Genomic DNA, 19,011 nt, shown 5'->3' with positions numbered 1-19,011 from the left:
TTGAGTAAGCTAGTTAACTAGTAAAGTGGTGTTAATTATAGCAGCTCCCACATATGGACTTGTTGGGAGGATTACATGAATTAATATGCGTAAGCACTTAGAACAGTGTCTGGCACATAGAAAAGTTCAGCAATGCTCGACCATTGTTTTGCGTGCCTCGTGGCACATTCCCCAGGGTCCAGCCCATAGTAGCCATTGAGCACATTTTTGAATGTATGGATCTGGTATCAATTCCACCTAACTCACTTTCCTGGTCTCTGCAGTTTGTCCTTCCTGATAAGGATTAGAATTCAAAATTCAGTCGGGTGACAGTTCTGGTCATTCTATTTGCTCCAGGTGGCTTCCTGCAGACCCTCCTAGTCTTGGTTCCTTCCTTGATTGCTTTCCTTTGAGTTCTGTTTTCTCCACCTACATGCCACTTAAAATATATTAGCCAACTATGAGTCTTTTCTCCGTGGAGGGTTTGCCTTGTGGTTTAGCTTTGAGATCATTTGCTGGCGCTTGTCAACATCTTCCAAACTGGCTCCTTCTGGCTCTCCATTTCAAGTTTTTTGCTTTGTTTTTGAACTAACTGAACCACAAATTAGCTCAAAAGAGAAAAATTCTATCAAACCACTGGCCTACATGAGGCTAAATAACCAAGTCAATGATTCTCCTGACCAAGCTGACTGAAAATGGATTGTTTTGGCATCAAATAGATTGTTTCTGAATTATATAGTACTATATTTAGCTCACTGTGGTAATTTAATAAATATGAAAATATTGTAAAGAGTTATGTTCAATGACATGTAAGTTTTAAGATACAGTTTCTTTGTTTTTATTAGCAATTGTATATAATGACTATCCCAAAGAGATATAGTGACGATCTGTTATTTTTCATGCATATTGGACTTTCCTCTTTTTATTTATGAAGAGAAAATTTTAAATACACACTGTTTTTTATACCAAGATGCACTTACCAAGGATACTTCTTGAGAAAGATTACACATTTTAAAAAGGAAAAGTGTTAAAATTTCTTTTCATTTTTTGTCATTTCTTTGAAAAGTCATTAAAATCCATCACACGAGGGCAGATACATTAAATCATATGTAGCATCGATAGGTATCACCATGAAATAACATGGCTGTTCACACAGAGAGGTAGTGCTGGGGCCCAAAGAAACTAAGGAAAAGGAGAGTAGAAACTCTGGAAAGAGAAACTTTGTATTCACATGTGGGTTCTTTTCTTCTCCGTATAGGCTGCGAGGAATTGTTTGGTCAGTTCTACAAGTATAGTAAAAATTTCGGACTTTGGAATGACAAGGTATGTGATATTCTTTTTTGTTTGTTTACTCACAGGAGGGAATCTTACATTAGTCTACAGACAAATCGAAGATGTTTTTGGCTTTGTTTTTTTTTCTCTGAGGGCAGTGTTGATGTGATTGTATGGCCTGCTGACCCACTTTGAACTTTAGGACATGCACCAGTGTTAGCTGTGAGGGAAACGGAGGCTGTGGGCTATTCTTCTGATCTTCTTTCAGGCGGTTATTAATAAAACTATGTCATATCTTAAAATTCAAAAGAATTTCTCAGTCTACTTGTCATATATATAAGGTTAAGAAAAAAACTTTCCTTATATATGTATATTTCTGAAATAGAGAAAGAATAAAGTTATTTTCTCAGCTCTGATTTTTCTGTCATCATCATGCATTTCTCTTATCAAGTGTAGTAGCTGACTCTAAGCCTACAGCACAAGAGTGTGAATCATCTGACCTTATTTTCAGCAACTCAGTGCAGTTTTTTATCTCCTTTCCTTCACGTTGCTAGAAATTTCATCCCAGAGATTTCAGGGTTTCTCCTTGATGCTCTTCAGGTTCATAGTCCAAATTCTGTGTGTCTCATGGGGCCACATACTGGAGATGGCCTGTCTGGTCCCTGTTGTTATCCATTGACACTGGCTTCCTTACAGCCACCATCCTCCTCTTTTGTCTTTGGCTGGCCATCCACACAGGTGGCCGCTGACTCATCTTGAATTTCTGCCTGTAAGATTCCTTCATTTCTGACATTCGCCATGTCTAGAGCTCTCCACGTGGCTAAGGCCCCGTCTGCCTTGGCACACCCATAGCCATTTGTCCTCTGGAATCTTTCTGTGTTTCCCAGGGCTTGGCCTGGGAAAGAGGACACAGGTTCTGTTTTGCTCTTGAATCCCACCAACCGACTGTAGGGCAGTGGGGTCTTCTTTCGCTGCAGTGTGACTAGGGCAGCCCTCATAGGGTGCAGGGTACAGGACCCTACCTCCGCCACCCCCTAGTGTCTAATACTCCTTCCCTTTCCTTTTGAATCTCTCCCACACCCCCAGCACAAGGGATATTTTTGTAGCAGAATGGATGGTGGTGGTAGTGAGATATCATTCATATTCATGAGCCATTCTCCCAGATATTTTGTTCATAACTCAGTCCTTCTCCTTCTCTGGAAAGTCTAGACTTTTGAAACTCAAAAGCTGTAAAAAAAATGGCTCTTTTCCTTTCGTTTTCTGTTATTCATTCTTTCCTCTAGTAGAATGACCTCTGGCTCAATAAAGGACTTAAAGGTGCGGTGAGGTAAGGTATGTGCGAAACAAGTGGGTGTGTGGGGAAGCATTAATAAATATATTAATTTTATATTTAATATATATATATAGTATACTATATATATATATATATATAGTATTTCAAAAATACTATATTGCATACTCAAGGAGCTACACAGCACACGTTAGCTATCCTCTCTTTTCTCCAGATTCCCACACTTGGATGTTACTGTGTATGATTTTCAAAAAAGAGAGAGGGTTTAATTTTATTGTTGTTGTTACTTTTTTTAAAGGAGATGATAGTTGTTCCTGATTTATTTCCATTTGAATAAAGGCATTAGAGATTTTACACACCAAATGTATTACGTTCAAATACTTTTATTTTTCCCCTTCTCTGTTCTGCAAAAATTATATGTATATAGAAAGAAAATAAGGCATCAAACTTCGAGTTTATTCTTTCACATCTATTTATCTTTTTAAAAAAATAACCTTGGTTGTTAGCACATTCAGCATGCTTCTTTGCAGAATTAAGAATTTATCATAACTAATCAGTGGAGCATGTTTCAGACTGAAGAATTGCTATGGTTTTCTGAGATCCAAATACAATAAATGCAATTGAGGCTTGGTTTAAGGAGGAAACTCTATAAGGGCTACTTTCTCACTTTGATAGCAAGAAGAGAAGGTATACTGAACCTTTCTGTGGAAAATACTTTGTATTTTAGAAATCAGAGTTAACTAAAAGGATTTGAAGTAAACTGAACTTAGAGGTAATTAACACAATGTGCTCTGAAATCTGATGGCCCTAGGTACGTTTTGGATGATGAATATATCAGTTCTTCTGGAGCCAAGTTCCCAGTCAAGTGGTCCCCTCCTGAAGTTTTCCATTTCAATAAGTATAGCAGCAAATCTGATGTCTGGTCATTTGGTGAGTGAATTCGATGTTCATTTGTTGGAGCTTGATTTAATAAAATAGAATTAAATAAAATTAAAAATATTTAATAAAATAGAATTAAATAAAATTAAAAAATTTTAATAAAATAAATTGCTCTTTTTAAAAAAAAATATTTATTTTTTTATTGGAGTATATTTGCTTTACCGTATCGTGTTAGTTTATACTGTACAGCAAAGTGAATCAGCTATATGTATACATATGTCCCCTCTTTTTTGGATTTCCTTCTCATTTAGGTCACCAGAGAGCACTGAGTTCCCTGTGCTATACAGTAGGTTCTCATAAAATAGGGATTGCTGTTTTAACTTTGATTTCTTAATATGATGTAGCTAAAGGTCTTCTTATAACTGTGTTTCTGTCTTAGGTGTTCTAAACACATCAGGCTGTCTTTGGCAACTGGTGTCATACACCTTCTTACATGAAGTTTGCCTCTTGGGTCTTTTCCCTTCCCACTGAGCACTTGCTGTAAAACCGTAACAGAGTCTACTGATCTAGAAAACAAACTCAGCCAACTTTCCCACACCACAGAGACTTGCAAGAAAAACTGATCTTACGGCATCGTTAAACCTTGAGTGTAATTAATAAACTTCATTGTCTGACTTTGAGTGATGCCGTCTCATTTACATTATCACCTTCCTATTTTGTGAAATTAGACATAGGCTTCCTTGGGATCTATCCATTGCTGTTTATATTGGGTAACGTTCTTCATTGAAAAAGAGATACTGTGGACCTCTGTCCCATGGAGTTTGTTCTTTGAGTTGACTTTCAAAAAATGGCAACAAATGTATAATAATCTATCTATTCTCTTTCACCTGTACCTTTCTGGATGGCTTCTTGGCTTTGGAGAGACATCTGCACCCTCAAAAGGTGTGAATATTATTGCCCACAATAAGGTTAAGCTTGTATTGATCTCATTAGCGCTCCACTGACATGTGGTAGTCTCGGCAGGTGACATTATAAGCTCTACGGGAGAGCAGTTAAGTTGTGAGACCAGTGGACAGCAACACAAGGATCTCACCTGGTGGTTGTAGAACATTTAGAACTCCTTGAGTTTTCCCTGACCACTTGTCTTTCTTCCTCACTGTACAGTGAGCTTCTTGAGCACATAGACTGGTTTCAGTCTTAAGAATTCTCTGGCTCTAGCACAGGCCTGACCTCTGATCAATACCTAATACATATTTGTAGAGTAATTAAATGAACTCAAATTGGGAGGCTTGAAGGAGTTTCATCACTCAATCAATGATTTTTGAACACCTACTTATAAACAGAGCCCCTGCCAGATTTTCTGGGACTCTACCCAGCAGTCTTTCAGTGGGAAGATGGGAACGCATGCTATCTACTGGCTGGTAAACTCTTGGCTTTAGCAGGCAGCAGGGGATCACACAATTCTGTCATTTTCTATGGAATGGCAAAGTTTCATTGATTTCAGGGTGTGGAGACATGAGCAGTACTTTGAAATGAAGATGCTGCCGGCATTTTTCTTCCAATAAGGAGGCAGTCATGACCAATGGAAAAGGAAAGGCATTGTTTTCACTTGGAATATATTCAGTTCATAGGCCTCTTCAAAAAGTAAGATGCACAGGGTCTGCTTCCTAGACAGAACTGCTGTCATTCTGGATGATTGTAACTCAGTGACTGCAGGAGGAAAATAAGGGGTTGTAACTTGAAACAGCTGTTTCAGTTCCAAGTAACCATTTCTCTAACCTCTTATTTTCATGCATTTTATTTGCAGGAGTTTTGATGTGGGAAGTTTTTACAGAAGGAAAAATGCCTTTTGAAAATAAGTCAAATTTGCAAGTTGTGGAAGCGATTTCTAAAGGCTTCAGGCTGTACCGACCTCACCTGGCACCGATTTCCATATATGAAGTCATGTACAGCTGCTGGCATGAGGTGAGTGTCCCTTACTTTCCTGCAAAGGTTGGCAGTTCCAGCATCTGAGAGTAGATCTGTTTATCACCCACATTACTCCAGCACTTCGTCATGGCAGGAAAAGGTGTCTATTTCTCGGTAATGACCCCTGAGAGCCAGAAGTACTTCCACTACAAAATCATTAATCCATTTTGTTTTTAACAATGGCCTTTCATCTGAGGAATTCAGTGCATTTTCCAAGTCTTACCTTGCTGAAGTTGGTTCCTGCAGAAACTCTCGATGTTACTAAAGCCTCAGTGATGAGACGTTTTACTCCTTTTAAGAACTGCTTGGGTGGAAACTAAGGGTAGAATCAGGCTTGTTCAATTTCCACATTGAAAGAGAAGGATGGTGTTTTTATTTACTTCACTCTAATTTGTCTTGCTTTTCCAAGGCTAAAAGTAATGGGTTTCATCTCTTCTATGGCACTCAAGACTCCTGATAGAGAGATTAAACGAGAATAGGAAAAAATTGAATATTTCAAGAGCGACAATGGTTGTTTCCATTCCAGAGAAGTATTAATTTTATAAAGATCCCCAGTGTATGAAAATACTGTGCATATGATTAACTGTTCTACAAGGAATCTTGAAAGACATAAAAAATATTAAGTGAGCTGTTAGTAGCAAACAGATGTCTTAAGAGCATCTTTTCAATAACAATGTAAATAGCTTAGGAGTATATATTGTATATTAAGCAATATACTTGTACATGCACATACAATATAATACTTTTTGAGATTTTACATATCTGTGGAGAGGAGACAGAGAAAGGAGTAAATAAGATGCTGACAAGAGGACGAAGTAAACGAGGCGCTTATGCACCTCTAGATTCAAATGTGATTATGTTAGCAGTGATAACACTTGTTTCATAGGCTTTACTACCTGCACAACCTCAGCACCAGCAAAAAGCGCCACTGTTTATTCTTGAGATCTCAAGGAGGGCTTTATGTGTGCTCACATATCCTTCTGCTCTGTCCTTTAATTTTTAAATTTTATTTATTTTATTTTTAAAAAATTTATTTTATTGAAGTATAGTTGATTTACAGTGTTGTGTTAATTTCTGCTGTACAGCAAAGTGATTCCGTTATACATACATATACATCCTTTTTCATGTTCTTTTCCATTATGGCTTATCACAGGATATTGACTATAATTCCCTGTGCTATACAGTAGGACCTTGTTGTTTATCCATTCTATACATAATAGTTTGCATCTGCCAAACTCCCACTCCATCCCTCTGCCGCCCCCTTCCCCCTTGGCAACCACAAGTCTGTTCTCTATGCCTGTGAGTCTGTTTCTGTTTCATAAATAAGCTCATTTGTGTCATATTTTAGATCCCACATGTAAGTGATATCATATGGTATTTGTCTTTCTTTTTCTGACTTACTTCACTTAGTATGATAATCTCTAGTTCCATCCATGGAACTAGACATTATTTCATTCTGAAATAACTAGACATTATTTCATCTTTGTTATGGCTGAGTAGTATTCCATTGTATATATGTACCACATCTTCTTTATCCATTCGTCTGTCGATGGACATTTAGGTTGTTTCTTGCTCCCTCCTTTTATTGATGCCTTCTGTTTACAAGCCACAAAGGGTGGTGTCTCCCCACTAACCCTGCTGCCAGGGACCTCTGTGAGCATGTGGCTACCACGAGTAGTTCTATTTCCTATGGATTTCAAAGATGCCGTGGAGCTTCCTCTTGGAGCCAAAGTCAAACCGCATCCCACTGTGAAGTAGGAAAAAGGCTCCAATCCTGGGTTTCATGGTTGGAGATTTTGTTGACTGAGCCTTAAGACAGCACAGTCCGTGCTCTAAGACCTGCAAAGTCCCTCATGAAAACGTGCCTTTTGCTTTTTGACTAAAATCCATCTTTCTACAGGGGGTCAGGTGTAGTGAATAATTGGGGCTGAGCCTGGGGGCTTGGGGCTCTAGAGGCCCCTCTCTCCCAGCTCTTCCTTTACCCTGTGTATCAAGTCATCCAAATCGATCTCTAGGGCAGTACTGTCCAATGGAACTTTCTGTGATGATGGAAATGTGCTATGTCTGCACTATCCAATATGGTAGCCACACCTGGCTATTGAAGAATTGAGAAGTGGCTAGTGTGACTGAGAACTGAATTTTAAAATGTATCTTCTTTTCAGTAATTTAAATTTAAATAGCCACACGTGGCCAGTGTTTGCAGCTGTAGCTATTCTACTTTTGGAGCGCTCTCTACCGTTACATTTTCACACTCATGCCTCGCTCACCTGCCATTCATGTCCTGCGTACCAGCCAAGATATCTTTCTCTTCCATTTGTGGTGAACCAGCCTGGATCCAGGTCCTGCCAGCAAGTCCTAGAGCTGGTGTCTGAGTGAGTCTTAAGCTGAGCTGACCACGTCTACTTCCCTTTTCCAGAAACCTAAAGGCCGCCCGACGTTTGCTGAGCTGCTGCAGGTTCTCACAGAGATTGCAGAAACCTGGTGACCTGGAGAGAATGCCAACCCAGAGCATCATGGGGCAAGACTGTCACAAAAGGGAACCCTGGGTGGGGTCATTGATGGTGAATATCTTCCTTTAGAGGCACTGACTCCTGGAAACAGTTCAGAGATCACAGGCTTTTCCAACTTTTTAAAGCTTGAAAATATTCTGACAATAATTTTTCTATGTGTGTTTGAGAGTGACTTCTAAACTCTGATTTTTCTGTACTATTCTTCATGTCCCATATGTGAAGAAGGGAAAAGTGCTCCATAGTGGTCATTATGGTGGCTGCTCTGAGAGCAGCAGAGCCCCTGAGCACACCTGAAAACCTGATTCTTCACTGAGGAAAAGACCGGAGAGGAGGAACATTCTTTATTCTGGTGGCCCATGCATGGAAGATGAAAATAAATTCTGCCCGCTCCTGGAATAAAGGAGCCACCCATGCAGAATCTCATGCTTTTGAACTGTACAGATCTTTATGAAAAACGCACCTCTACAAACCACATGAATGTGGGCATTCTGGAAACTGTCTTTCATAATCTTCCCTATGTTATTTAACAAATTATTTTTGCACAGATCTGATTATTTTGGAGACAGTTTCCTGTGTTCCAGTATTGAATACTGTTAGAGGAGAAAGTTCTTCTTTGAACAGGTCCTGGTGATGATTCTATTTCTAGTGAGATCCATTGTCCAGGACAATTCAGAACCTGAATCTCAATTCTGAGATTTCACACTCTGTACATGTGAACTTGGACGATTGAAGAAGCCTCATTTTGTCATAGGAAGTACCTCCAGTACCTTTTCTAGAAGAGGACTTTCTTTTTGCACAAGAACAAGAGGAGGGCTTCCCTGGTGGCGCAGTGGTTAAGAATCCACCTGCCAAGGGCTTCCCTGGTGGCGCAGTGGTTGAGAGTCCGCCTGCCGATGCAGGGGACACGGGTTCGTGCCCCGGTCCGGGAGGATCCCGCGTGCCGTGGAGCGGCTGGGCCCGTGAGCCATGGCCGCTTGGCCTGCTCGTCCGGAGCCTGTGCTCCGCAACGGGAGAGGCCACAACAGTGAGAGGCCCGCGTACCGCAAAAAAAAAAAAAAAAAAGAAGTAGTCACATGACTTCCCCTGGAAGAGAACTATGTTTTGCAATGAATCTCAGTATTAGTTATTGATATGGGCTCTCTGTGGGTAGCTTAACTAGTTTGGGGTGAGATAGTGCAATACTTAATCAGCTCTGCGTTAGAAATGAACAGGAAGTTTAAGGGTTGGTTGTGGGTGAGAGTCCTAAAAGGAGAAGACAGGAGGTCAGAGGAGAGAGGAGAAGCTCAGAAAAATGGAAGGAATTTGGAGGCCAAGCAGAAGATGTGATCAGTGTGAATAATAGGTTGGCAAGAATAGCCAAAGGAATTTTTTTCTTTAGTAAACTTTTTATTGAAGTACAATACACTGTCCCACTATTGCATGGGTAACAGGTTTGACTGTCAATCAAACTCATAAGACACAGTAGCATTTGATCCAGCACTTAGTTTGCTTAGCTTTTTAGAAGGATTCAGGACAGGAAAGAGCATGCACAGCCCTTCAGTCTCAGTGGAAGCCAACAATTCTCCATGTGCATCGATGCTTGGGCCCGTCCTCTCTTGCCTAGAGACTTGTATATAGTTGCTGGTGATGAGGCCATGGGGTGTGGGGTTCATCTTCATACAAAGAAGCTTCTCCCTGGGTTTATCACCCGTCACGTAGGCCTACAGTTGATGGGTCTCCCAGCTCATGTGCTGTTTCACAGATCAGAGATTTCACAGTGTGTAAAATACACGTCTGGCCTTGGTACCCAACATTCCAAATCTGTCTTAACTTGGGGACATATCTAGGGTACTGATGCTGGGAGAAGACAAACCTAAAATCCTCCCAGGAAGGTCTAGGTCTGGGAGAAAAAGAGCACAGGCCTGCTGTTAACCCTTTGCTCACATATACATAAACAAAAGTACACAAATCATATGTATATGGCTTAATTTTCACAGCGAATATGTCTGTGTAACTCGCACTCATATCAAGAAATGGTTACATTCTAGAATTTCAGAATCCATTCTCATTTCTGTTTAAGTCATTAAACTAATAGTAATCAGTATCCTCATTTCTAACACCATGAATTAGTATGAGGTATTCTTGAACTTTCTATAAATGGAATCCTATGGTATGGACCCTATGCGCCTGGCTTCTTTTACTTAGTACGTTTGTTTGATCCGTCCGTGTTGCATATAGTTGTATTCATTCATTCTCATTGCATATAGTCTTCTACTGTTTATGTCACAAATTATTTATCTATTTTACTCTTGATGGATATTTGGGTTGTTTCCAATTTTGGGCTATTAAGATGAATGCTGCTATGAACATTGTTCTACATGTCTTTTGGTGAAAATATGTATGTATTTCTGTGAAGTATATGCCTAGGGGTGGAATTCAGAGCTAAAACATATGTTTATGTTCATTTTTTGTAAATAGTGCCAAAGCCCAAATGCCTTTTTACCAGTTGGTTGCTGTTCTTTTAATAACTCACCCTATTCCCTTGCCTGTATTGTCCTCTGCTCTTTCCTTGTATCTGCCCCAAATTGTGTTCCCTTGGAAGCACCTTCCAAACCCAGCAGCACTTAGAGTGAGGGTGGAGGGTTATATTCTTTTGGGGCTTCCTAAGGACTGGGTATGTGGTTTGGGCCAGGGGCCGACTTCCCAACTCCCTTTAGAAAATCTTCCTCCAGTTCTGGGCTTCTCAGTCTCCGTGCTATTGACATTTCGGGCTGGATAATTCTTTGCTGTGGAAGGATGTGCTGTGTATTGTAAGATATTTAGCAGCATCCCTGGCCTCTACTCACTAGATGCCAATAACACACCCCACTCCCCCTAGTGGTGACAACCAAAAATGTCTCTAGAACATTGCCAAATGTTCCCGGGCAGGTAAAGTCACCCTTGCTCGGGAACCACTGATCTAGTTACAAAAGGATCTTGACCTGAGATTAAAGAGATCCATGAACTTGAAAGGAAAAAAAAAAAAAATCACATCTTTGTTTTTGCTAGCCTTTAACTAAAATTTAGCATTTCCTGTCATTCTAAATGTAGGCAAACAAAACAAAACAAAACCCCAGAACAACCAACCCCCCCCCCCGCACCTCCAAAACCCCAGTACATTATATTAGCAATGTCTGTGACTTTGTCTTAATGCAAAGAACTGTTATTTTCATATCATGTGGGAGTTGTTTCAGCTTTCTTTTTTTTTTTTTTTTTTTTTTTGTGGTACGCGGGCCTCTCACTGCTGTGGCCTCTCCCGTTGCGGAGCACAGGCTCCGGACGCGCAGGCTCAGCGGCCATGGCTCACGGGCCCAGCCTCTCCGCAGCATGTGGAATCTTCCCGGACCGGGGCACGAACCCGTGTCCCCTGCATCAGCAGGCGGACTCCCAACCCCTGCGCCACCAGGGAAGCCCTCAGCTTTCTTGAGAAAGAATTTGCATTCATCACTACTTCAAAGTCTCAGCTTTTAGGACTGCCACTAGATCTTGTCACTTAACTCAGTAAACAAGACATGTTACTAAGGCACACATGTTTTTAAAATATTTTGATAACTTTCATTCAGTATAATTGGTTACCGTATTAGTTGTGTATATTTTTATTTTATTCATTTAAAAACATTATGCTGAGAAGGGGTATAAAGGTTTCACTGGACTTCCAAAGTGATTCGTACCATTAAAAAAATTAAGAACCCCTGGTTTTTTTTTAATATCTTTATTGGAGTATAATTGCTTTACAATGGTGTGTTAGTTTCTGCTTTATAACAAAGTAAATCAGTTATACATACGTTCCCATATCTCTTCCCTCTTGCGTCTCCCTCCCTCCCACCCTCCCTATCCCACCCCTCTAGGTGGTCACAAAGCACGAGCTGATCTCCCTGTGCTATGCAGCTGCTTCCCACTAGCTATCTGTTTTACATTTGGTAGTGTATATATGTCCATGCCACTCTTTCACTTTCTCCCAGCTTACCCTTCCCCCTCCCCATATCCTCAAGTCCATCCTCTAGTAGGTCTGTGTCTTTATTCCCGTCTTACCCCTAGGTACTTAATGACTTTTTTGTTTTGTTTTGTTTTCTTAGATTTCATATATATGTGAAGAACCCCTGTTTTGTTTTTTTGTTTGTTTTTTTGTTTTTGTTTTTCTGCGGTACGCGGGCCTCTCACTTTTGTGGCCTCTCCCTTTGTGGAGCACAGGCTCCGGACGCGCAGGCTCAGCGGCCATGGCTCACGGGCCCAGCTGCTCTGCGGCACGTGGGATCTTCCCGGACCGGGGCACAAACCCGTGTCCCCTGCATCGGCAGGCAGACTCTCAACCACTGCGCCACCAGGGAAGCCCTGTGAGGCTTTCTTGAATCACCCTATTTAAAATGATTACCCCACCATGGACTTTCCCTGTCTCCCTTTTCTGTATAATTTTTCTCTATAGCTCTTAACACTATATAACAATATAATACATTTATTCTTATTTATTCTGTGTATTTTCTGTCTCCCTACCCTTGAAACTCTAACATGTGTGAGTTCAGGCATTTTTGTCTGTTGTTCACTGCTGTATCCCCAGGTCCTCGAACAGGGCCTGACACAGAGTTAAGCTAAATAAAGACTCATGGAATAACCCAATGAAATAAAAGCAGTGGAATTATCCAGAGGCTTCGTCTTCCAGAGGTGGGGGACCAGTCTTATAAGCAGCTCTCCTCTTGGGATTCTGGGCCAATCCATTGCTTTTCCACACAATGGTGGATCACTTTTCCTTCTGGTTGTAGTGTATAACCTCAGGTGGTCATCCATTCTTCTTTTTGGTAGAAATCTTATTTTTTTCAGAACATTTGACTTACATGTACATTTTCTATATCTCCCTTTCCCTATTTACGTAGAGAAAAATACATTATGTTAGGGATAGATATCAGATTAATTAAAAAAAAGATACCTGAATAAATCTACAGAGAAATATAAATCCATATAGACACATCAGTATTTAATAGAGGAAGTGGATAATCCTTATGTCTGCAGCAAGGATGGAAATTTCCTCACACGACTGCCAGATATACAAGCAACCTGCAGATACTTTATTTTGTCTGTAATTTTCCTATTTTCCTCGGGTGCCCCTACTTGCTGGGAAAACTCAAGTTAGCTCAATCTTGTAACTTTAGTCCAGGGCAAAACCAAAAATATTCTCTGTGGGTGAAGTGGGTTGTCTCTCAGATTTTGCCTTTCCCTCTGTTTCTGCCAAGGTAGCATCTGGGCATAGAAGAGAGAGAGGTGGCTTTATCCGGGGGTGACATTCAAAATATTTACCAACTGATTTGGTACAGGTACAGACCAATCAGAATGGATGCTGGTGCCAATAATCCGTCCAGCCCCCCCCCCCCCGCCCCCGATGCAGATGGCGACTGTCCGCCCTGGCAAGGTGACCTCGAGGTGGTGACGTGAATGGGAGGGCTGCTTGGATTGGAGCAGTGTCCCCTGGCACCTCTGGTCTCAGCAACATTCCTTATCAGCCTGGTTGCTCTGCTGGCATTTGCAGACCATGTTGGTGGCTGGTATAGGTTGGCCTCTCCTGAACTGGTCAGGAGAAGGTATTGGGTAAGTGAAGGTATTTCGAAGATAGTATACCTCTTCCATACGTCCTTGTAGGAGTTGGGGGTTTACCTTCCAAAAGTCAGGTATCACCCTTTATTCTTCCTTTTATGAAAGGTTGAAATACTCAATTTTCTAGGCTGTCTTGTGGCAAACATACCCACGTGAGAAAGTTCCACATAACGAGATGCAGCCACAAGCACCTGATGAGAGCTTCCCTTCCTGCAGGAAAAAACAAGTCTCACCAAAAGGAAGTTGCTTCTTCCTGCTTGGAACATGGCTTTGAGACCTGAAGGTATAATGTCTATCTGGGACTCTGAGGAAATAAGCATGAAGATGAAGGCCCATGGATGGAGTTGCCAGATAAAATATAGGCAGCCCAGTTATATTTGAATTTCAGATAATCAACAATCTTTTTTTTTTTGGCCGCCGCGCGGCCCAACCAGGGATCATACCTGTGCCCTCAGCAGTGAAAGCACCGGGTCCTAACCACCGGACTGCCAGGGAAGTCCCAACAAACAGTTTTTTAGTGAAAGTGTTGTAGCCTTTTCTCCTGTTGTGGTCACCCCCAGAAATGGATGAACCCCTATCACAAATTTGATTCCAATGTTGTGACTGTTGACATCATACACATACCAAGAGAGTAGGAAAGATTTCCGACTCACATAATGAGGGTTTCTGGGGACATCAGGGGACAGGTTCCCCAGCAGACCCAAAAATGACTTGAGAGAGCAGGGAGGGGCAGCCACCTTGGGGTTTTGTGGTGAGGAGGGCTGGAGCTGAGGGGAAGGGGCTGAGCTTGCGTTGTTTGACCTTCTAGCTGGTACCGAAGGAGGGAGCAGCCGTTCTTATCAGCTCGCTCAGGCGTGGGCAGAAGAGAAGGAGACACTGATGGGGCTTGAAAACTGTCATTCATTAGTCAAACATCAAAAATGGAGTCAGACTCTTTGTTACAGTAAGTGTGTTCCAAAGATTGTATGGACATACTTAGACTGAATTGATGCGTTGTGTGTCTGAAATTCAAATTCAGCTGGGTGGTGTTTGTTGTTGTTGTTAAATCTGGGAGCCTTATTTATAGAGCAGAAAGATACAAAGGGCATGAGTCTCTCCTGTCGTTGTGGAGCCGTTGCGCCAACCCTGAACTGCCCACTTCCAGACTTCTTGTTTATGAGACAAATGAATCCCCATTTCTTTACAGCAGTATAGACGTTAGATGTTGAATTACCTGAAGCCAAACCTGTTCCTAAATGATACATCTCTACTGACTCTTCTGTTGCCAGTTATCTAGAGCTCTTCCGTTGAAAGCTACTATACGCTTCTACGCAGGTACAGATTATGTACCTCACTTCAAAGATTGTTGAAATCTGTCTAAGAAATTGAAAATAACCACAACCACAGAATGTGCATATATTATATTTCAGCACTTTTAAAAAAACAACTTTGCAATTGGGATGTAACTTGTATAGGTGGGGTCTTAGATTAAATCTGTTCTCAACCCTGGCTGCATGTGAAAAATCATCTTCTAACAAATAGTGTTGCTGTACCCCACCCTCAAATGATCTCTTTAACTGGTCCAGGGTGGGGCGCAGGCACAGGAATGTACAAAAGCCTTCTCAGGTGGAAGTAATGTGCAGTTAGAGCCAAACATCATTGCACGAGATAAAATACTTTATGTATGTATAGATGTGTTTCCTCTGGGTCAAGGCTTCTTGTGAAGTTTTTTAAAAGGTTGAACTAAGGGAGAAAGACGTCTCATTGATGCCTGATGACTAACAGCTATTCAACAGGAAAGCATTGGATGCTTTAGCCAGCCTGCCTTAAGACACCAGCACGGCCAGGGAATCAAAGCCAAGGAGAGCAGAGGGAATACAATGGCTTTTTACAAGGAGCCAGAAATCCAGAGGCAGGAAGTCTGCAGCTTCTCCCCACTTGATAGCAGTCCTACCAGGTCTCTGGAGAAGATATTAAAGGAGCCAATAGAGGATTCTACTCTGTATATCTCGTGGGGGCGCGAGGGGGGAGGTGGGTAGCGGCACACACTACGTGCAGAATTCCATGAAACCTCAGGAAAGAGCCAAAAGTTCAAATATTTTAGGAAGGGGGTTTGTTGCTTTGTGAAATCTGCTGGTTGATTGGGGAAAATGAAAGTCAGGTGAATTGACTTCTGACTCTGAAAGTAAGCCTCGTTTTCTTGTCTGCTTGGGAACCAAACTGGGCGTGTTTCTGTTCAGCTGCATGTTTTAGATCTCAGCCTTTATGGCTCATTGACGATCCTGAAGTCGTGGACTTTCAGAGACACTGCACACACACATGTGTTTGGTAGAAGTGTTCAGTCTTCAGTCTGTTGGACTGTAAGTTATCCTGATGTTGTAAAGGTAAAGGTGTGCTCGTGTCGTGGGGACCTGCTTCATCCAGCCCCAGCTACTCCACACTGTGCAGCAAAACAAGTAATATAACACTTGATCTTGTTTGACCAGTTCCTCCACGCTTTTTATTTTTCCTCTGGCTGCGGGCTAATCTCCCATCAGCAGGCACGTCCCCATAAGAAGTGGAACTGCTGCGTGTAACCTGAATTGCACTGAATTCCTTCAGTCTGCCTGATTCTAAACCAGATTGGTTCTCACAGTGAAACCACATTGTGATGCCACTGATGTTGATCCTCTTTTTTGCCCATGTGGACTCAATCCAGCAGCCTCCCTTTGCTGAGTGTCTGTCTGTCTCAGTACTTGCTGAAAGGCTGAATCACTGCCTTCCTTAAGTTTACACCCTGCGCTCCTATGATCCCTACTCTCAAAGCCTTGCCCTTTTTTCTGTGCATGCAAGATTACTCAGAAGGAATTAAGTGCAAATAAGGTAACAAGGGTAAATAAAACCGCATTCTATCCATAAGAATTTATTTTCTGTTTCTTGCAAGGCTTGCCCATTATAACTCAGCCCTACTGTTCCATGGGTTAAGAAGAAGTGTGATCTCTTTTATTCAACTATACTTTATCTAAATCTCTTCTAGTAATATGATGCAATGTTCATAGTGAAAACAAAGGCAAAAGCTAATTGAGAGACAAGGAGACCTTCTGAGCCGGAGAGCTAGTTTGTCCATTCCTGGTCTGTGAAACAATCTTGTTTTATTGCCCTTAGGCTATGGGATCTTCTTGAGTTTATTTTCTGAATCTTTGTTAGGCACAATTAACTTAAGGAGGAGCCATATACCTTTACCCAGATCCATTCCAGGCAAGATCTAGAGACTTTATCCATAGATGCTAAACAATCAGGGCCCTGTATTTGGTTTCTATGGTTAGTGAGTCCCTATAGAAGTCATTCACAATGCAGTTCACAAGCTTTTTTTTTTTAATGCTTTTATTGTACCTAGTTTAAAAATTTTTTTTATTGAAATATAGTTGATTTACAATGTTGTGTTAGTTTCAGGTGTATAGTAAAGTGATTCAGTGATTTTATATATATATATATATATATATATATATATAAAAAATCTATTCTTTTTTTAGATTCTTTTCCATTATAGGTTATTATAAGATACTGAGTATAGTTCCCTGTGCTGTACAGTAGGTCCTTGTTAGTTATCTATTTTATATATAGTTAGTTATCTATTTTATATATAGTTGTATGTGTATGTTAATCTATTTTATATATAGTTGTGTGTGTATGTTAATCCCAAACTCCTAATTTCTCCCTCTCCGCTCCACCACCCTTTGGTAATTATAAGTTTCTATGTCTGAGTCTAGTTCTTTTTTGTAAATAAGTTCATTTGTATTATTATTATTTTTTTTAGATTTCTTGTATAAGTGATATCATATAATGTCTGTCTTTCTCTGACAGTATGATAATCTCTGGGTCCATCCATGTTGCTGCAAATGGCGTTATTTCATTCTTTTTTATGGCTGAGTAATATTCCATTGTGTATAGATATACCACATCTTCTTATTTATTTATTTATTTATTTTTGGCTGTGTTGGGTCTTCATTTCTGTGTGAGGGCTTTCTCTAGTTGTGGCAAGCGGGGGCCACTCTTCATCATGGTGTGCGGGCTTCTCACTGTCGTGGCCTCTCTTGTTGTGGAGCACAGGCTCCAGACGCACAGGCTCAGTAGTTGTGGCTCACGGGCCTAGTTGCTCCGCGGCATGTGGGATCTTCCCAGACCAGGGCTCGAACCCGTGTCCCCTGCATTAGCAGGCAGATTCTCAACCACTGTGCCACCAGGGAAGCCCATATACCACATCTTCTTTATCCATTCATCTGCTGATGGACATTTAGGTTGCTTCTATGTCTTGGCTATTGTAAATAGTGCCACAGGCTTTGGGGCCAGATTGAGTTGCATGCTGGCAGTCAGGAGTTACTGGCTGGATCACAGAAGGCAGGGGGTGGGAAGGGATTCTGGGAACATGGTGCTCAGAACATGGCTCTTATCTCCACTACCAACCCCCTCCATGTGCTTCCCCCCAGTCAAGTAGTTGCTGGGGCCTACATGTGGCTGGGTGCGAGTGAGGGCCATGTGGTCTTATGAGGGTCCCAGTGCAGAAAACTGGTGTGAGGCCTTGTCTCCTGAGGGCTGGACAAGCTTGAGGCTGGTAGGGCTTGGCCTGAAGAGATTCTGCCCCCTCTGTCCCCAGCCACAGGGGAAGTTCTACATATAAAAATGAAAGTGGCTTCTAACTCAAAGGCTTTCTCCCATACTAATGGCATTAATGGAGATTCGGTTTTCCCTCAGGAAGAAAGGTTTTTTTGTGATTTGTGACCAAAGTAGGAAAAGGTATCTCAGGTAGTCGGCTCTCTCAAAAAACTTTTTTTGTTTGTTTTTTTCAAGCAAAGCTTTCATTGGGAAACATATGTTGTTCATTGTTATAGATAAAAGTTAAGACTCTTTGTAACCTAAGCTTACCTCTTGGAGGCTTCCTATACACCACAGCTAGGGTACTGAAATGTTTGGTATACACTAACACAGCTTGCTGGGGGAAGCTGTCATTCATTCTAACTCTGCTGAGATGTGCTCCACCAAGGCCTCCTTAGATGTGCCTACATTCCGTGGAGTGGGTAGTCTGGGAGGTTTGAGGGACTTGGATTTGGGTCCTCATTCTGATCCTAAGTAACTGTGCGATTTAGGGAATTGCAAATTATTTCTGTTCATTTACAAAACAGACACAGGTAAGAAAGAGGCCTTCTGTACCCTAGACAATTCATTTCCATAGAAACAACTGAGGGAGTTATTCTCAAACATGAATTCAAGTCAGAACAGGGAAAACTGATAAAGTCATGGTGATGTGCTCAATACTGAAGTTCTAATGGGGCTAGAAGGAAATTTGCTGAGGGTTTGCAAATGTAAATTTTCATGTAATGCAATGCTACCAAATATTGTTATAATGCTTTTTTCTCCTCCTCCTCCTTTTTCTTTTAAATTTCTGAACTGAGGGGAGATTTCATTACACTGACTGTTCAATAAAATTATCAAAAGATAAGATAGTGTCTCCTACCTTTTGTTCAGGAGATGGTTTTGTGGAGAGCCTTTTTCTAA

The 19,011-nt window shown here is 41.3% G+C and overlaps 1 protein-coding gene and 1 long non-coding RNA gene across 3 annotated transcripts in view; one reads left to right on the top strand and one right to left on the bottom strand.

The window, feature by feature from the left end:
• Positions 1–11,732, top strand: part of TXK (TXK tyrosine kinase) — a 65,184-nt gene extending 53,452 nt beyond the window's left edge. For both annotated transcript variants that reach the window (XM_067735894.1, XM_067735893.1), the window contains 5 exons: positions 1,238–1,302; positions 3,354–3,472; positions 5,229–5,386; positions 7,806–11,104; positions 11,329–11,732. In XM_067735894.1, coding sequence (XP_067591995.1) covers positions 1,238–1,302; positions 3,354–3,472; positions 5,229–5,386; positions 7,806–7,874 — 411 coding nt within the window. In that variant the 3' untranslated portion in view covers positions 7,875–11,104; positions 11,329–11,732. The remainder of the gene's footprint in view (positions 1–1,237; positions 1,303–3,353; positions 3,473–5,228; positions 5,387–7,805; positions 11,105–11,328) is intronic.
• Positions 11,733–11,963: 231 nt separating this feature from the next.
• LOC137223689 (uncharacterized) lies at positions 11,964–18,953 on the bottom strand. The gene is made up of 2 exons (XR_010942985.1): positions 14,714–18,953; positions 11,964–12,773 (listed from the first exon to the last, which is right to left on the bottom strand). It is a non-coding gene; the product is annotated as an uncharacterized lncRNA (long non-coding RNA).
• Between the last annotated feature and the right edge of the window lie 58 nt (positions 18,954–19,011).

Source organism: Pseudorca crassidens, chromosome 4 (genome assembly GCF_039906515.1).
Source record: "Pseudorca crassidens isolate mPseCra1 chromosome 4, mPseCra1.hap1, whole genome shotgun sequence".
Lineage (NCBI taxonomy): Eukaryota > Metazoa > Chordata > Mammalia > Artiodactyla > Delphinidae > Pseudorca > Pseudorca crassidens.
Note: the sequence above shows the minus strand (reverse complement) of the source record. Positions and strands in the feature narration are given on the sequence as shown.